At 41.5% G+C, this 20,584-nt stretch overlaps 1 protein-coding gene across 8 annotated transcripts in view; it reads right to left on the bottom strand.

Moving 5' to 3' along the window:
* Nucleotides 1-2,477: 2,477 nt before the first annotated feature.
* SMYD3 (SET and MYND domain containing 3) overlaps nt 2,478-20,584 on the bottom strand; it is a 397,555-nt gene continuing 379,448 nt past the window's right edge. For all 8 annotated transcript variants that reach the window (XM_032102627.1, XM_032102629.1, XM_032102628.1 and 5 more), the window contains 2 exons: nt 8,871-8,979; nt 2,478-3,183 (listed from right to left, as the gene is read on the bottom strand). In XM_032102627.1, coding sequence (XP_031958518.1) covers nt 3,082-3,183; nt 8,871-8,979 — 211 coding nt within the window. In that variant the 3' untranslated portion in view covers nt 2,478-3,081. The remainder of the gene's footprint in view (nt 3,184-8,870; nt 8,980-20,584) is intronic.

Raw genomic sequence — 20,584 nt, 5'->3', positions numbered from 1 at the left:
TCCCTCACTGCTTCTTTTTATTTTCTACTACCTTACTATGCACTGCATAATAGTCTGTTCGTCAAGGGCCTGGAGAGTTTTTACTACCAACATCAGGTCAGCACTCTCAAGGGGCATGGATGGAGGGAATTATGCTGTGTTTAAAGAAATAGACTTCAGGGAGCTTTTTTTTTTTTTTTTTGTTTAAGGCAAACGTTTTGTTCAACTGTAATCAGTTATTCTTAGAAAAACTGTATAATTCCCTGTGGTTTTTTTCCTGTGTTCTGCTACTGCTTCTCTTCCAAACACATAGTGCAATTCTGCTCCCTCTGAGTGCAATCTAACATTGTTTTTCCTGGACTAATTTAAGGGAGAGTGTCAAAACAAAAGTAACTCAAAATGCATTCCTAAAACTTGAGGTGAACTCAAGTAACCATTGCTTTCCAAAAGGCACCAGGAAAGGCTCCAACCTGTGGGAAGCAAGCAGCGAACCCGCCAGCATTACAGATAATGTTGCAGTCTGCCTCTTTCTGACTTTAGCATCTTTATCTTACCACTAATACCACCAAGTGAAAAATTTGACAGGTATTATTCATGAAAACTGAAAAAGGATGTCTGTGCAAAGATAACATTACTTGATTTGAAATGAGTGCTTATCTAATGTTGCCTCCTCCCTGGCGCCCTTGCTTGCTGCCACAGTTTCAAACGATGCATTCAGGTAAATCCCTCCACAGTCACAGACCAGCATCCTTTGCAGAAAATAGCCTGGAGTAGGACCACCAGGAGAGAAAATCTGCCCACAACAACCTCCCCTGCAGCACTGTCAACCCTGCTGGTGGTGCTAGTGTATGTGAATCTCCAAGGGAAATTGCTCAGTAAGTGACTGGAAACAACCAGAAAACGTGACTCTTGCATTGACCAAGCTGAAAGAAACACAAATTTTGCATCAACAGTAATGAATGCAAAGCATGGATTATTCCCCCCACACTAAGGATCCTCCTCAGACCAGCCCAGAGAAGGCCAGGCAGGGCAGGCAATGCAGCAGTGCCCCCAGGACCCTGAGCCACAGACCATACGGGTGCCAATTTGGTTTCTGGCATTAAGCATTGGGCTGCAGATGGATTTCCAACAGCTCTGCACTCATGGCAGCACAGCTGCTGCTGTGACACTCCACAGTCAAGGGCATGCTCCTTCTCTGTTTCCCAGCAGGCTGTCATTGAACTGTTTCCTGTGTACCTTTTCTCTTAGTGTCTTCTTAGACCTTCGAGAGGAACACTGCTGGAGAGAAGGCCTCAGCACAGGTAGGTGCCTGTCCTTGCTGTAAAGTGGCTGTTCTCATATGACAGCAGGCCACCGTTGAGGTGTCCTTGAAGCAGAAGCCCCAGCAAACAGTGCTGCAGTTCACACCTGCAGATGTGTTTGCACGCATGAGAGCTGCTGGGCTGTCTCCCAGGATATGCTGCATAAACTAGTGCATCACCTGACCTTACATTCTGCAGTCCCCTCCATTTGCAAATCATAGTACCAGATTTGTCATCATGAGATAACATAAGCATGATCTTTACACAAAAATCACATAAATTCTAATATGCACGTGTCCATTTAAAACCAGAAGATAGTTTTTGAAGACTGGTTGTCCATCAGTACTTTGTCAGAACTCCCAATAAATGCAAAGGTCTGACCTTTTCCCCCAGACAATTTCCTTTTTATAATAGCAGGAAGACCCAACCAAGCAGTGAATTTCTGGGAGGATTACTGCACTTCGTGGGTGGCTGATATGACCTGGCCTCTGGCAGTAAGCCATGCTACATACTCCAGAAATGCACTGCATTTCAGAGGTTATTGCTTGCACATTACTGCCAGGCAAGTGAACTCTCCATGCGCTGGAACAAATTCAAACCTCTTGAAAGGAGATATCTTCCTCAGCGTTGGCATTCGTGTGCTGTGGCTGTAAATTACACCCAGAGTGTTCATTTTCTTTTTAAATGTGTTCTCATCTTGTAATAATTAATGGTGTCAAGTTACTGGTGTGAAAAAAGCCTGACTTTACAACAACGATGGATTAATGAAGTAACAGTCATGGCTGGAGTAGCAGCAATAAATTGTTAGAGGAGTGACACACCTGAAGCAATACTTCCAAAGGCTTTAAATTACTTAAGTTTCAATGTCCCTCATAAATATTGGCTTTTGTTAATATTTGTTTCTGTGTTAAAAATGGAAGTCAACAGCTCTGGCAGGAACAAGTCTCTTGCTGATGAGCGTGGAGAAATAGAGTGCCTGTGCTTTCTAAGACATCCTTGTCTTCCCCAGGGATGCCAATGTTCCTCTGTAGGTCTCTGGGCTTCTCTATTTGGGGATGTGACATTCAAAACCCACAGACTCAGAAAGGTCTAGAAGCCATAGCACTGAGCTCACAGGTCCAAATATCTGTTTTTAAAACCAGCATGAAGTGAGAAACTCTTGAAGCCAGCAAAATGAGGAAAAAGCAGAGTAAGCAATTTCCACTTTTGATAAAATTTTTTATTCAATCCGTTTTAGTATTCAATATTATAATGTATGAAATGCAAGAAAAAGATGGGCAAAGCCCTGCAGATATATTGGGAGGGAGGAAAATCTCATTTAAAACATTGGGAAACTTATTTGATGTCAAAGAGGACTGGATCAGGCTTTTGGAAACCATTCCAAAGGGCAAGACAAAGGGAAAAAGTATATTCTCTTCATTTATAATGTGTCTGACAAGAGGTTCCTAATTGCTGGCATGAACTGATATAAAAAATTGACCGCTGATATCAATGGAATTAGATCACTTTGTAACTGCTGAAGACTGTATGCATTTCCCAATACTTACAATCAAATAATTAGGTGTTGTTAGTTATTGTCAATAAGACTGATGATTGATGACAAAACTCTGAAAATTACAGGAATTCTGCCAAACACCAACTCAGTTCAGATCACACAGCAAAACCAATATTAAGCCTTTTTGTAAAGCAAATAGGACCTAAAGAAAAGGCACTAAAACCATTGAGAAGCTTCGCAATGAAATAAGAAACATTTTATTTTCTTTGTCCTTGAATATTTTCTTTTCTAGACTGGAGATTATCTTCACTGTATTCTCATCATGGCCTCACACTCTTCCTTTATCTCCATCAAGACTTTCATCAGGCTGTGATCTGTCCCATGGGTCACCTTCATAATATTATAGGCCTTTAGGAAAGAGCAGAAAGGGACACGTTAGTCATTGTGCAGAGCATGCAAAGGGGCTGGACCCTGCAGCAGGGTGGGATGTAAGTACTGCTCCTCAAGTGGTTGGCACCTGCGGGCTTGAATGCATGGCACAGCAGGAACAGGAGTGAAGCATCCCAAAGTGCATGGTGGTTTGTCCCTGACAAAGGAGGAGGCACTGACATTATTCTTAGGCATTAAAACCCACAAATACATTGCACAGGTGGATGTTTGGAATAGCAGAGAGAGATACTTTTGCACTGAGACTTGACAAGATTGGTCAACTACAGCACCCAAGGTTTTGATACATTATTTAAAAGATCGTGATGTTCATGGTGTTAGGAGCCTGAAAGTCCTGTAAAAATAGAAATGGATTAATACTTAACGTGTGGAATAAAGTACCTTAACTCTATCAGGAGGAACTATTCATAGCATCAAACAAGTGAGTACATTAATAGTTTCATTGTCAAAAGGCATGCAGGGGAATGGGTCTTTGCTGCTTTTCCCAGGGATTATTTTCTCTGTGTGTTTGTCATCTTCTACTGCTGGGCTAATTTATGCTTGCTGATATTGCCTGTAGTGCTGCTGATTTCCTGCCACAGATACGTCTGAAATGGTCTTTACCCAGCTCATGTTTAGATCATCACTTCTCATATGGCATTTCTGCTCTTCCTTCTATTAAATTCCTCCAGCAAGGAGGCAAGTCCCAGATGGAGGTTGATTCAGCACTTCTGAAGATAAAATAAGGGAGCTAGTAGTATACTGGCAGGAGAAAATACACAGATTTTTCATCATCCCAAACTGAGGAATTGCAAAAAACTAAATGCAGCCTGTGTTTCAATGGGTTCCTTTTCCAGTCAGATGACAAAATTCAGCTAGATTGGCTTTGGATTGCAGAAAAGGTATGTTTTGGGGAAGAAATGTTGAGGAAGGGGCCTCATTTAAATTGGATAGATAAAATTAAATATATTTTTTGGTGGAATGAATGACAGCCTACTTCCAAATTCTAGAGCCTGGCAAGCATATGGAAATTCCAGCACAGTTTATTTTTGCCTCAGATTAGCTAATTCTTAAAAGAGGGAAGCAGCACAAGATTGAAAGAACAAGTTGAAATAGCAGTCAAAACAAATCATAGTGAGCAAGGAGCTCTAAAAAGAGTCAAATATGTTTTAAGTTACCACAGTGCCCCACTACTAAAAGATAAAATATACTCAGTTAAAAAGAACAGTGGAAATATTTTCATTGTTTTTAGAAATGGCAAAGAAATATGAAACAAAATCAGAAATACTAAATTTTTGTAACATGCAGCTGCTCCCAGGCTAATTAGGAGGGGACAGGATCATCCTAGAGCAAAGTGGCCAGGAGAATTGGCCCTGGATCCTGACATATTGGTGCACAGTGCTTGCATGCCCTATCCCAGAAAGTTGATGGATTTATTGTGAATGATGTATGCTAAGAGCTGTGCATCTGGATAAATCTGAGTGACAGTCCTGGGGCAGCTGACCTGGATCTTCAGCCCCACTACAGGAAAGAGGTCAGGCTTGCAGTGATGGACTAGGACCCTGACACCCTGATGCACAGCCAGAGATGTCCGTATAGATATACCTCAGTTAAAAGACAATAATCCTTAATATCAAACCTAATCTTGAGTTAATGCTACCATTGCTGACTTTCTCTCACCTCCAACATTTCCTTTCTACTTCTTTTCTTTCTCAAGTTTGGCAGACAAAAGCACTCAGTCTTTATCCTTTTGTTTCCTTGGAGGAAATCATTCTTATGCAATGTACCGTCTCACACACTGCAGTACAAGTCAGAACCAGCTGCACCAAAGTTAGAACAGCAATGACTCGTGTAATCCCTAAATTCAACTGGTATTAGGTTATGTAGCTGTTTTGGCAAGGGTCAGTGCAAAACTGGGGATGATTTCAGCTCCAGTGCAAGGAATTGTTTTACTGGACAGAAGCAGGAACATGTGGGCTCTCTGCCCACTCCCCTGCTCTCCTCAATCCCACAGCTAACCAGCAGAGTTGAGGTTGAGCAGATTCATGTGGTCTGTGTGGTCTCCCTCTCAACTAAAAGAGCAAATCTAATTACGAAAAGCTACAGCAGCAACACAGGCCATGGTGTCATCAGCCCCACCCTGTCTCCCTGAAGAATATAAACCCCATTAGATTAGAGGTACAGCTGTGGCTCCAAGAATGTAAAAGAGGAGCAGCGCAGGTGTTTGCACCTGATCCGCATGGGGATGGACAGGATGCCCATGGCCATGGCTGGGGGGAACTGTGGGCAGATGCAGGATGGCATGGCTCTGTCACAGGGGAAGCAGGAAGCAAATGGCCAGAGTGGCAGGAAGTGTAGGCTAGTATTTCAGAGGGAGTATCTGTGGTTTTCCATTTCTGTTGATTGAAGGGGACAAGTTGTTTAAGCAGGCATAGGAATACCAAAAACTGTCACAGTTACTATCAATGACAGCTGGTAAACAATTCAGTGTTTGAAGCAAACACCTAGAGAAGGGATTTCTTCAGTGTTGCTGTGAGGCCTGGGAAGGATTTTACCCCAGTTCTGTGCTTTTTGCCTCCACTACAGGGATTTCCATAAGAAGAGAAATTGTACTGTTGTAGACGTTCATGAGACAAGACAGCTGTGCCCATCTGCTCATGGGGGACAAAAGTACTCCTGTGACCATGCCATGTCAGGATCTTCAAATTGTTTTTCAGACTGGGCTCCAATTCCTGTCTTTTGCTGACAAAAGCTTTCCAGACCTATAATCCCATTTGTCCTCTATTACATCTTTCATATATATGTATATAAATTTAAAAATAATATGCTGGTTGTAAAATAAACCAAGACCTACCTTCAGTTTTTATTTCAGAGGAGTATTTCCTCTCTGTAAATCTTCTATTTCAAAATCTAGTAAATAAGATTCTGCAGGGCCTAATATACATTTAGGGGGTGATTTCTTTCTAATGGACAACATGAAGTCCTCCATATTATTTAAGCCTTCTTTGGGGGTACAGGGCAGAGAGCTAAACCCACAGGGCCCTAAGAGCAAGGTGGTTGTGATAGTGATTCATTTTTGGGTGGCACAGAGAGCAGCAGTGAGGGCTGGGCTGCAGAGCCGTGTGTGAAGATCTACTGGTCTTAACAGACTGTATCTGCTGCAGAGAGGCTGTCAATCCCTAGCAGCTCTGAGGCTGAGCCTGATTAAACAGGATTTATATGTGAGGTGAATTTCACTCAGATCCCAATTCCTCTGCACCTTCCATATCCTTCTTCTTAATGCCACAGTGAAATTAGTCTGACGAGGGTTCCAACAGGGTGCTGCTATTCAGTGTCAGAGTGTATTAAGAAGAGTAATGAAGCAGAGAAGGTAATCGAGTTTCTGCTCTGAGCATGTGGCATGCTCTGTTGACACATCTAATCACAAAGGGGCAAATTGCATTCTCATATAACTCTAGGACATTATCTGAGTAATATTAGGAATCACATTCTTTAGTCACAACAAACTGAGAATTATATCTTCCTCTAATTTGTTCTGGTGTAGACAGCAAGGAAGTGAATCAGTTGCAGAGCTCATCCAAAGAAGTTACATGGAGAAACAGGATGACATGAAACTTTTCCTCCTCTCAGCTGTGCTCCTAGGAAGTGGGAGTTCAGTCTGTCTTTGTCTCACACGTGGGTGTAAAAAGAGAGGCTGAATAGGGAATAGGCCACAACAGGATTCTACACCTCATTTGTAAAGCACTGTGTCCTTGTGGAGCAACAATGGCTTGGAGCCTCCGTTCGAGGCTCACTGGGTACGACACAGGAGGGCAAGCAGGACCTTAATGTCCCTTTGGAGAGAAAGAGGGAGTCACAGCCTAGAAAAGGTTTCTGTGTAAGGCATTGCTCAGTTTCCAAAGGATCATAGAACAGCAATTTGGCTTGCAATAGGCAACTTCTTCACCAAAACCATATAATCCCAACTGCACCTTCACTGACCAGCAGCATTCAGTTGTCTCTAGGGCAATTCGCTCCAGTTTAATCTAATGCAGTATCACATTAGAAATGCAATTAGAACAATGCCTGTTAATATATTGTAGAAGTATCAATGAAAACAGAAGCTCTTCTGACTGGGGTCTCATTCCACTGCTAAAAGGGAAACTCTAAATGGTTGGGAATTATAAATATTTTGGGGGAAAGAGCAGAATGGATTACCTGGCACATGACAGATATATTACATACTTCTGAATAATGCATAAAAAATAGAACTGATTACTCTTCCATCTGCTTTATAATGCTAGAACTAGCTATAATTTAAGTAAAATATATCAAGTGAAGATGTAAGTTATACCAAGACCCAGCAAGAGTGGCATCATATTAAATACTAATTTATTACTTCAACATATGAAAATTATCAGTTATTCAGCTTGCATCATTAATCAGATGTTAAAACCAAAGAGATACGGGGCTTGAAGAAAAGGTAAGTACAAAATACTAATACCTGGAGAGTCATGACTGATATTATCTTTATAAGGGACCTGGGCAGGAGTGAGAAAGCACCTCTCCCCCACCTCCAGTGCAGACACCCATCCCCTTGTATCCCAAGCAGTTGCCCTAACTCTTTGCCACAAGACTAGCTCTTCATATAGCATGGACATCAATCAAAGGGAATGTAGGGCCAAATTCTTCACTTCTTTCCAACACTGGTGCCAGCACTGAGCCTGCTCCTGCCCTGCAGATACAAGCAAGTAGCTGGGCCAGGTGGCTTTCGGCAGCACCCAGCAAAGGCAATGGGGAGCTGTGTCACAAACTGGAGGTGGGCAGGGAGCCAGGACAGCGAACCACGTGGAGCATGTAATGTCTTCAGGGAAAGCTGACCACAGGACAATCAATAACATCAGAAAATAAGTATAAGACCTTTTCAAGGGAAACTAGAGGCAGCACATCTCCCTGGGGGAGCAAAGCACCCCAGCAGTGATTGAGGACTTTAGACAGGAGGCAAGAACCTACATCCTGAGGACGTTGCATGTGGAAAGGGATTAGTAAATATATTTAAGATGATACTAACAGCAATATAACAGCAGGACAAATAAGAGCCTGAGGTACAAGGAAACGAATATAAAGGTCAGCTCAGGTACAAGAGGGATGGCTTAAAGCTGAAATGTAACTAACAAAGCACAGCTGCAAAACCAGATCAAAGATGATGAATGATAAGAAATACGAGGGATCAAGAAACATGACTGTTGATTTGAGTATGGCTCACAATAAAATACACATGTTAAAGACAAAGTTCTCCGATCTGAAACCGATAGGGAATAAGGAGGGTAGAAACTGCAGCTCTGCTCCTGTTCCTGTAATTTCAGTGCTCTCAGAATCACTTTGCTATGGGAATAAGGAACATATGAAGCACTGAGATAATTTTATCTCTTCAGATCTAATAGTAATTTTTCATCCAGGCACCTCTGAGCTATCAAACTGTAATTAGCTGTGGCTGACACTGGAGAATGTCAGTGCCTGAAACGCTGAGCAGCAGTGACCCATCAGCACACCCAGCTGCAACCTGGGGAAACACCACTGATGGAAGAAGTGGTGAGAAGTATCCAAAGGCACGAGGCAGGGAGGGTCACACAGCAGTTTTGGGGGAAGCAATGAAGGAGGATAGAGAAAAAATGTTTCACCATACTGACCTGTTTCAAGGTTTCCAGTGCCTGAGGAAACATGCCTTGACTGTACTGCAGTTTGCCCACTCGCATCAGCTGGACAGCCCTCAGTGGATGGAAACCAGGATAATACAGTCTGTAGAGAAAAAGGAGGAAAATGTGTCACTGTCAGCTCTCACCTTCACAGTCACTGCCTCTGGGGAGAGCTGTTAGGGTGGGACTGCAAAGTCATTGTGAATGTTAATAAGGTACTCAGAGAAAATTAGCTGCAATACTGAGAAGCATAAAATACTGAGGGGAATTAGCAAATTATTACTCTCCATCCCAGAGGAATGCCTTTAACATTATCCTGTTAGAAAGTGACGGGAGTGGGATTATTTAATTTGCTACTGTTGGATAATACAATAGCATTTACTGTACTTAGTGTTGCAAACCGAGGTCCTTGACAATCTCGGGTCTCTGGAGAGGCATAATTTTAAGAGGAAGCTTCAACAGGGAACCCAGTCCTGGATCCTCCAAGACGAAGGAGTGGGAGTGCAGTGAAAGCAGGTATGTAACTTTGTGGACACTGCTTCTGAGGGGTTTTTTGCTGCTCCCTGTTGCATAAAAAGAACTGGTTCTGTCCATTCAAGGAAACATCTCAGACTTGGCTTGTTCATCTAGACAAGATATCTGCTAGCATGAGGATATATTCCTGTTCTTAATTAATTTCACAGAAGCAGAGGTTCTGTTAAAAAAACCAGAACGATGGTCCCTTTTTTTTCTAGGAAGTAGATGGAGAGTGTTATCATCATTAATTGCTCTCAAGATGCTCTTGAAATGTTCATGCTTTCATGGTGACTGCTCCACATTTTCAAATTCCACTGGCCCTTGGCTCATCATATATGGATTGCACCCCAGCCCCATGTTCTGGATGTGGAGATCATGGTATCTTGAAAAAGCAACCTGGAGGCTTCAGAAAGCCATGGATATAGCTTGCCTGGAACTGGCCATCAGGAAATATGAGGTGAAGGGACACACTTGGAAATTAAGTCACTTGCAAAAGACCTTATATATTTTTTGACTAACTATTCCAGATCACAAAATCCTTAGGGTTGGAAGACACCTCTGGAGATCATCAAGTCCAACCCTCCTGTCAAGGCAGGGTCACCTAGAGCAGATTAGAGGAACTCATCCATGTGGTTTTTGAATGTCTCCAGATAGAGAATCCATGACTTCCCTGGGCGGCCTGTTCCAGTGCTCTGCCACCTTCAATGGAAAGAAGTTCTTCATGTTTTAGTTTCTGTCCAGTGCTCCTTGTTCTGTCACTGGGCACCACTGAAAAGAGTCTGGCACCATCCTCTTGGCATCCTTTGAGATATTCATGTGCATTAATGAGATCCTTCTCAGTCTTCTCTTCTCCAGGCCCAGCTCCTGCAGTCTCTCCTCATAAGAGAAGTGCTCCAGGCCCCTCATCATCTCTGTGGCCTGTGCTGCAGTAGCTCCTTGTCTTTCCTATCGTGAGGAGCCCTGAACTGGACACAGCATTCCAGAGGTGGCCTCACCAGGGCTGAGTAGAGGGGCAGGATCACCTCCCTCAACCTTCTAGCCACACTCTTCCTGATGCACCCCAGGACACCATTGGCCCTCCTGGCCATGAGGGCACTGCTGGCTCATGGACAACTTGGCACCCACCAGGAACCCCAGATCCTTCTCCACAGAGCTGCTCTCCTGTAGGTCAGTCCCCAGTCTGTGCTGGCACTTGGGGTTATTCCTCCCCAGGTGCAGGACTCTGCACTTGCCCTCATTGAACCCCATTATGTTTCTCTCTACCCAATTCTCCAGCCTATCGAGGTCCCACTGAATGGCAGCAGAGCCTTCAGGTCTATCAGCCACTCCCCCAGTTTAGTGTCATCAGCAAACTGGCTGAGGTGTCTCCTATCCCACTAATAAACAAGTTGAATAAGACTGGACCCAGTATTGGTCCCTGGAGAATGCCAGTGACTACAGACTAGCAAAAGAAAGAATAAAAGCCTTAAGCACAACTCACTGAAGACAAACATCCTACTTGATCAAAGAGCATTTGATTTGCTCAGGTACACCAGCAATGGGCTTGAGTAGTGTCTAAAAATACAAAATGTGTCACAGCCTCAGGAAGAAGAGCCAATAAGCTTTCCAAAATCTACTTTCTGAAGAATACATTTTTTTGTGTTTATGCCAAACCTATGATCATCAGAGTTCAGGGTAACTGTTAATGAATGATACCACTGCAGTCAGGAAGACACTTAAATCTGCATGAGTATGATTAAATGCATGCTAAGACATTAAATGATATAAATTTGTACAATGTACAGAAATCTTCTGATAAATCTGCATGCAAATTAATGTTACCTTTCTCTGTTATATTTCACTAATGAAAATGCAAACACAATTAAATACAAGTAATTGTTTAAATGGCAGCATATCTGGCTGTCCTTATAAATCTCTAATTAAGATGTGTAAACATAACGAAAAATGTTTTCATACCCAAATTCCCCTATTCCACTGATCCCACGCAGCTTCAGTGAAGACATAGAGAAATACATGGAAAGCATGCCTGGCAGGATCTCAGCAGCAACAGCTTTTGATCTGCCAAAGCCTCTCATGAAGCAGCAGAAGCCAATTCCTCAATGAGAATAATCCATCCTGAATTGCCACAAGCACCTCCTGCTCAGCCCCCTTGTGGGTTGCAGTTCAAAAAGGCTGAAGAGCCAGCAGACAAGAGAGAAGAAAAATGATAGCGCTTATCTCAGTCCAAACTGACCACTCAGGAACTTCAAGGGTCTGGTCAAACAAACACTAGGAAATTATCAGCAGGTTTATTTTTAGATTTTGTTTCTGGTTATTATATCAACATGGTGCTATCTGCTGCTAGTGAAATAGAGAGGAAATGCAGAGATTTTGGTGTGAATTAGTGAAGAGTAATAGAAATTCCAGCACCAACGTGGACATAAATGGAAATAATGAGCACACGCACAACTTTGTAAAAACTGAAAAGAAGATGTCCATGTGATTGCATCCTTCTGTCCTCCTCTGTGACTGCTGCAAAGGAAGGAGTAAAAATGTCATTCCTCTCCTCTGGGCCACCAAAATGCTGGAATGCTTGGGGAAGGATCATGGCCACAGGAGAAGGTGCCAGGGAGACACTGTTTCTGCTGTATCCTGACAGCTCTGATTCTTTTGCCACTGTTCTTTCACAGCTGCTTCACATCTCTTTCATCCCACACCTTTATCTTTCATCCTATCAACCATTTTTTTAATCTCCCTTTCCTCACCCTTCTGAACAACCAACCCCATTCTAATACCAAAACAAAGAAGAAATGTGGGTCCTGCCTCGCCTGCAGCCAAATGAGGGGTGGCAGCTTAAGCAGGAAAATCCAGGCTGTGCTTTAGTTCATCAATGTACCTCCTGCTAAAATTCACAGCACACAATGTGGGTTCATTAGAATTCAGAATATGCTCCTCCATGCAAACATGTTTGTTTCTATAGATCATACATTCACCTGCAGTCACTAAAGGTCTAGGATTGTGGTATATGCAATACCAGAGGAAACAGGCAGCAATTTAGCAATGTCAGGCCCCAATGTCAGGTCCTCGGCCCAAACTACCAGCCATTAGCTAAAGCAAGTGAAAACTTAAGATGAGGACAGAGGAGCAGTAAAATGTGTGAAATGAAGAGCCCTGTGCTCATAAATATTTACAAAGCTGTTTTACTGAGCTGATTTACGCTCTCATCTTATGCATGTACATAGTTCCATTCTGCAAGTCCTAAAATTGGCATTTGAAACAACTGTTTATTTTCATATTCTGGAATAAATCTATTAAACTATTGGAACACCGTTTATGGATGGACATCCATTAAGTGAGTTTACTAGAGAAATCCAGGCAGCTTGCAGCTCTTCTGGGAGATGTGCAAGTGGGGAAAAGGCTGCTGGCTTCTTCCAGACATCCCCAGGATTCGGTACTATGAAACACTGGCATGACAGAAAGAACTTGTGAGCCAATTTATTATCCCCATGCATTGCTTTGAACATAACCAAGTGGATAGATTTAAGAATAAGGAAGGTATTTACCAGCCAAGGAACTGATACCTAAAGACTGTCAACAAGAGACCAAGATAACTATAGAGAAATACATGCTGTAAAAGACGTTACAGCTTGGGAAGAGTAGGATTTCAATCTGAAAAGGGTTTTATGAGATTTACGGGGGCCTGAGGGACAAGAAGAGAAATAGTTACATACTGAAAGCTGAAGTAAGGATAGTTCTGTGGAGTGATGCTTCCTTGCCCTTGGCACTGGTCAATGCCCAGTAGACCACTTGCAAAGAGAGATTAAACAAAATACAACTAACAAGTAGAGCTGCACTGTAAACAAGACAGCTGGAGGAGGCTGAGAAAGAGCTGTACATTTTGTATCAAATCCTCTGCTTTTATGAGGCAGCACAGCTTTGTTCCCATCTATGCCCAACAGCACCCATGCTGGCCTGTTCCTCCAGCCTGCCCTCCTGCCTATCAACTGGTATGGTGTCATCTGCAAACCCCACAGAAGTGCCTTCTGTTGCCTCCTCCGGGTCACTGAAAATGGTGTTAAACAGGACGAGTCCCAGCACAGATCCCTGTGGTACCCCCGCTGTTACTGACATCCAAACAGGGGACAACACAACCACCATGTCCTCTCACCCCACCACCCAGCCAGGATTTTACCTGTCCAGCTCTCTGCTCACCTGGGCCATAACACTCTAACCTGCATGCTAGCTCCCTGATCGTCTCAGCCTTGCAAAGACAATAGTGAGCACGCTGGCCAGCTCTCTCAGTGTCTGTTCTGGAGGCAGCCATTGGGTCTGATGGAACTGTAGGGCTCACATGCTCTCAGATAATCCCTGGCTCAACCCTTATTCTGGGATGTGCCTGGGAGACCTCATAGGTGACCAGTGAGGCAAAGAAGGCACCGCCTAGCTTACTATTCAAAACCACAAAAGAAAGCTATTTCCCAGGCTTCAGGCAGCTTGTACCAGTGCTTCACTGTTCCAAGCACCAGCAGTTCCTGCATTTCATTCACAAAATACAAGGATACCAATTTTCACTAGGCAAAGAAATGGCCCATACCATGTATAACAGTAGCTGTTTCTAATGAAATCGGTTGCTCCTCTATGTAATTCAGCCTCAAGGTTTGCCTTGATTAACCCCCAGAGCAGTCACTAATCATATACTTTAGAAAGAAAAGTATTTTTTTCTTCATTCTATGTATTAGCCCTGAATCTCTCCAAGCAATCTCTTGTGTTTTCATGTAAGGGATAGTGTAAAAACCACAACCCTTGACAAAATTTAGCCAATTCCTTCTATTTCTTAATAATATAGTTCCATTAATTCCACTCAACTTATCTCCAATTACAGGGTAAAGAGTCAGAGCTTTTGTGTTCTCTTGTGAATTAAAGCCTAGTATTAAAAAAAGGAGACAATGCAAAATCACTGCCTTTTCTGATGACTCATATTTTAAAATAGATGTCTTCTGTTCCTTGCATATCAGTCTGTGGGGCTAACATGTTTTTACACTACTGTTTTCAGCCTCATGTAATTAGAAGCAGGAGGATTTATAAAACCTGAAATAAAGGTTTGGAATGGAAATGTTACAAGTCTCTTTACTAAGGTGACATGTAAAAGGTGATGCTATACATAACTGTAAATTGGTTTGCAGTGCCTTTTAGTGCAAGTAAATATGACAACATAAAAGACATAAAGCAGTTTCAGGAGCCTCACCAACACAGAAAGGATTAAGAGGCTCCAGGGCTTCAGCAAAAGTGGTGAGAAGAATGCAAAGAGGACAGCATAAGCCTCACAACAGAAATGTACACCACAAATACAGCACCCAGTTAAGTTCAACCTTCTCTTCTTTCTCTGACTTGTTCTTGTTTTCTGAACTCCTCAGTATTTGAGTACATTCATTAAAGCTGTTCACTGAACTGAAGCCTAGCAATTGGTTTTGTGTTGTCCAGTTACTTGTTTTTTTTTTTTTTAGTCAGTGATGTGAAACTGGTCAACCAATTCACATATTATTTCTACTCCTTGGCTGGGATGGTCAATGGGTTCTAAACATGGCAATTATGACAAATATTTTTAGGAAAAATTTAAGGACAAATTTTTATTTATGTTAAAAGGTATGAAATAATTGAAGAAATCACATGCATCAGGAACTCATTTAGGAGTTTACAGATCTTAAAGTCCCAGGTGCTGTTCAGTCTGATCTCCTGCACAGAATTTCACCTAACAATTCCTGCTCCACACCCAGCAATTTGAGGCTAAAGTAGTACTTAAGAAGAAACGTTCTATTTATAGAAAATAATCTTAAGCATCTTTATACATTATTTGGTCAGTATTTTATTTTTTAATGAGCACGAGTCCTGTGCAAGAGTTTTGCCTGGAATGAACAAGGCTGATGGGTTATTTTTGGAGAAAGTAGGAATGTGTCATTGATACTGGACTAGGTGACTGTTTTGAATGCTAAGTATTAGAAGTCTGGTTGGAACTTTGAAATTTTTAAGAGCAATATATCTGTATCTGTGTAAAATATTTCGAGGTCCCTGTGAAAGCCTTTAAAAAAATACTGACCTGGCTTTCATGTTAATATTACCTTTTTAATTGAAATAATAATTATGTTAACCTGTTATTCTTTCTGCTTTTTCCTTCTCTCTCTTTCCCCCCCTCTTTCTTTTCTTAACAACTTCCTATCTATCATGGATAATCAGGTAAGTTTAAATCAGTTCAGTACTTTGCAACTCCCTGTATCCCTTCTGTAGCCATGCCACTTTTTGAGTAGAAGACGAAATCCTTTACCTGTGGCAGACCTGATATACTCCAGCTGCTCTGGAATGTTTATTGTCCATTTTATCTCCCCATCACAGTGTCTCATGGAGACGATCAAAGCATCAGTGAACAGTTTAATTCTGGCATCAGTCTTTTCTATTTTTTCCCAGATTTGACCTCTCTCACTTGGATTTTGGGATCAGCTCCTCAGCACTAGCAGGGAGGTTTTCCTCGAGGAAACCACGAGTGCACATCCCTAAAGCATTATAAAAATGCTTTGCCAGCAATGAGAAAACGTTATTAGAAGAAATTTTATGCTGGAAAGTCTCTTACAAACTAAAGCAGGAGAAATTACTTTCTGTGTTTACTATGCAAAACTACTAATTATCCCTAAGAGACTTCTTCTGGTTTAACCAAATAACAGCAGAAAATTGGCATCATTTTCTGAGCCAGCGATATCAATACAGATGTGCAGACCTAACACCTCTGATCAGAGTTCATTTGGAAGTCTCCATACTCTTATATCCTGGCTGTACATTTTTGCAGTCTAATTCACATGTGCTCTCTCTCTCTCTGGATTGTTTTGTATTGGCAAAACTCTTGGTTATCCCCAAGTATTGAGATTTTCACCAATGCCCACAACTCATGTACGAGCCTCACCCTACTAAGCAGCAAAGTGCATGGAAAGGCAGCATTTGTTCTGCCCAGATAAGATATGGAGGCTCAGGCAAATGAAGTGGTTTGTCCAATGTTACAAGATAAAATCTCTGGGAAAGTTAAACCTAGATCTCATTGTAGCTCTAGGAAGGCTTTTGGTTCATGCAGAGTCTGGTTCTTGTGTCTGTGCTGTCTTGCCTACCTGTCTGGATCAAACAATCCAAATGAAAGTAAACACAGTTTTACAGGCTTAACAGGCTTGCTGGATTTTGTAAACAAAATGTAGAGACAGTGACCTTAGTTAAGAAACTTTTGTGCCAGACTGATAACTTATTTTTCTCTTTTTTTTTTTCCTATTCTGTTGTCACTCAAGAAACGTCCTATTGTTTCTGTGGAACAACTGCCTCTGGAAACAGTTCAGGATTTAGATCTGTGAAATAATGCCTCAAAATATTTTTCATCACATCTGCATCTCATACTGTTCCATTACTATTTGTTTCAGTAATTGAGCTGATGTGATCAAATAAGCAATCATACTTCTTAATTGACTGAATTCTCAAGAAATGTTAGCTATCCATCTCAGAAATTATTTCTCCCTGGCTGCTGATCAGCCTGCCATATTCCTTATGATGATAATTTATGTCACATTAAAATGAATATTGTTCCAGATGTTGTCTCTGCCAAGGTTTGAATGATAACTTCAATAAAATGAAAAAATGTGACAAACTGCAATTTTCATCTTGGCTCTTGATCTGTCTAACTCATCCACTTCAAATGCTAACTCTGTCAGCTTGAACTGTCCGCTTCAATGTTCTCTCCTCTTCTGTTATTATGAGATGTTAAGGAAATAAAGGGTTCTCAGTCTGGAATGGAAGTAGGAAAAGATTTTATATATATTGTCTCTGTGTCCTGGCTGAGCTTCAAAACATCTTGTAGCTCTTAGGATTTTTTGTCGCAAGTTCACCGCCTTTACAGATAAAGACGGCAGTATGGGCTGTCACTGCAGATAGGAACACACTGCCTCTGCCCTTGCATAACCAGGAGAGTAAGAGATTAAGATCAACAGTTTAGTTCAAAGGATTTATAAAAAGATTTAAAAAGCCATACAGATTACTTGGGGAGAACGCCAGAAAAAACAAGAAGGCTAAGAAATGCAGCAAAGGAACAAAAGGAAAGCTAATTAAAGAGAACATGCATGGGAAGAGAAGCAAAAAACTGAAGAAAAATGTACACTAGAGACACGGTAATTTGTGACAAAGATCTTGGCATCACCTTCTCCTCCAGCAATGAACCTCTGGCCAGCTGTTGATGGTATGAAAAATGACTCACTTTCCCTATCTCATGCAGCTGAGGATACAAGACTGCAGGTACAAGAAATGCAAGTTTAGACTCTGGTCTTAATCACAGACCTACAGGTTTGCACGATCTCTCTCCTTCATCCAAAAACCCAGAGAGTGACAAGAAAATGTAAAGCACTGATGGATCTCTATACAAGTCACATATGACTTTCCTCTAATTGATTTCCTCCGCTACGACACGAGTCCCCCCACCATCTGAGCCTCACACATGTAAATACTACTGGTGTCAGCAAAGCTTGGAGAAGTCAGATCAGTGTGAGTATGGGTGTGCACAAACTGCAGAAGGAAGGACAGAGCTGGTAGCACTGACATCTTCAGTGCAAAATGTCTTCTCTCCACTCACCAGTATCTCAGATCACCTTAGAAGTCTGTTGTAACACAAAAGTGGTAACACACAAGTTAGATCACTGATTTAAGTAACGGTGATGGTTTCTGGACTACCCTGTATAATTTGGGAAATGGATCTTGGCTATAGAATGGGTATTTATGTAAAAACATTACTTCTGTGAACATATTAGTTCTGTGAACATTATGCTCAGAAAAGCAAAACAAAATATTAGGATCTTTTTAGGAAAAGACAAGAGAGAAGTGCTGTAAAAATACATCCTGCTCCTACATCTTGGCTGTTGTATGCAGTTCTGATCCTGTCTTCTCAAAAGAGTTCAGATGAAAGGGATAGACAGAGGTGACAGAGGCAGTGGATTTGAAGAGTAAATAATAAGTCCAGGACAAATCTGCAAAATAAATTATTGTGGAAGGGCTTGATGGATCTACAAAAATCACAGTTAGCATGGAAAAGGCAAATGTCTCTCATAATACCCCAAAAATATTAGACAAAACCAACAACTGGCACATTCAGAACAAATAAGAAGGTGTTCTGTCTCATTCAGAGACTGGTTGAATTTCCAACCCAGTACATCAAGGTGCAGTTGATTTCTGACCAAAAATGGATAACCAAATCAGGTTCATATTCTTACTACTTCATCACTTGGCATGTTACAGTCATGCTGTGATCATCAAATCTTCCCTGTCTTCTATTTCAAGAAGACAAGCTTCCAGCTTGGAATTGTGAAAGGATCCAGGAATATCCCTTTTGTTTTGATATCTCCCCAAACCTGCCTCTTTCTTACCCAGTTATCCACCTTATAATTTTTGTGCAAATGACCTACCAGAATGATGGTAACTCTGTAATGCTCCATTTCATTCTTCATTGAAGCTTAGCTCTGTGTTATTTTCCTGCATTTAGATTATATTTTCTTACCAAAAATAGTCTTGCATGATCCATTTATTAGCAAATCTACAGAGTTTTGGGGTTTTTTATAGCACCTTATATTCCTTCCATTTTTTTCTCCCTTCATAATTTGCTCTAAATCTTTGAGGTGATGGCCCTCTAGTTCCCTCTTCTAAGGTACTATGGATCTTTTTCTTCAATTCTTTACTGTCACCTCTGATGTGAGGATGTTCTTTGAGCATCACTTTTGCTTTAGAACCACAGTGTATCATGTCTATAGCTAATAGTGAAGTTATTTGAATGAAGAAATGAATTTACTGTTCATACAATTAACAAGATGGTCCTTTTTGCTTTGTGATATCTTTGTGCCATTGTTGTTCCCTGAGTAAACATCTCCTTGTCTGCACTAACTACCACGGTGGCATCATGTTTTCCAACAGAATTTCATGTTAGTACCAATATGGGGTTATGGAAAAAAGTGAGAACAGGGACTTTTCTTTTGGCCCACAATCTTCACACCAGCAAGATGTTGCTTCTCTGTCATTCCAACACCAGATATCTGATAGAGTTCAATGTGTACAGGCTTCTGATTTGACTGGATAGCTGTTAAACCTAGTGATACTAATCAAATGTCTGGATGGTTCATTTTTGACCACACAGGTGCCTTACAGGCTCACCTCTCTAATGCTTTTTTTTCTTTCTCCCACCATGTTGTCACCTTTCAAGACTTGTCAGGCCTGTGCTTTACCAGCTGCCATTTCAGTTTGTCTATTGTGCTGGATACAACTCTTGTTGTCAAAAATAATAGCAACAATAACAGCTGAATTAGCATTTGCAAAATTTAGCGACATTCTCATGCACAGCTTGTTACCAGCGTGTCTGAACAAGAACCCTATTACCTGATGTCAGATATCTCATTTAGACAACTAGCCTTACTCCTCCTCATGTCTCAGCTTTCCCATCTGTAAAATGAGAATACTGATCTCTTTATTCAGTGGACTAATATGAGGGCTAAAGTCTGTCATGTTTGTGAAGAGCTTTGAGAGTTTAATAGGAAGATTCTGTAGGAGTTCAAAAATATTACCAATAGTTCTGAAAAGAATGCCAAATCCTTCGTAGGCTACAAAGTTAAAATGTGACAGCTAAACAAGACCATCTGTCTGAGATGGAGAACACATAACTTCCATCCAGTTGCTCAGCTGGCTAGAAAACTTCTTGCATGACCCAAAAGGCATGTAAATTGCTCCAGAGCTTCCTAGGAAATAAAACAATCTGGAAGAAATGGGAGGGAGAAAATAGCGTTCTTTACAGAAAAAAGGAGACCAGCTATGAACTTTATGAACAGCAATCATGAGCAATAATCTCTCCCAGGCTCCAAAGCACTACCTGAAATGCTAGCTGAATACAAAGGAGAGAATTTTTTTTTCAGATAACACACCACAGTGCCTCTTCACAGCATGGAAAACACTGTGCAATACTTCAAATGACCAAGGCATGCTTGAACTCTGTAATTGAAAGTAGCATGTTCACTGAGCAAGCGTTTTTCAAGGAAAGACAGGTTTGTGGTACACCTTGATTAATGGGTATGTTTGCACCTTGGCAGTATGGGCACGAGGTAAAAATTTTTAAAGGGAAGATCTCAAGCCACCATTTCATAATTATATGTTATTGTCCCAAA

The sequence above is a fragment of the Corvus moneduloides genome, chromosome 3 (genome assembly GCF_009650955.1).
Source record: "Corvus moneduloides isolate bCorMon1 chromosome 3, bCorMon1.pri, whole genome shotgun sequence".
Lineage (NCBI taxonomy): Eukaryota > Metazoa > Chordata > Aves > Passeriformes > Corvidae > Corvus > Corvus moneduloides.
The sequence above is the reverse complement of the archived record's forward strand: the minus strand, read 5'-3'. Positions and strand labels throughout refer to the sequence as shown.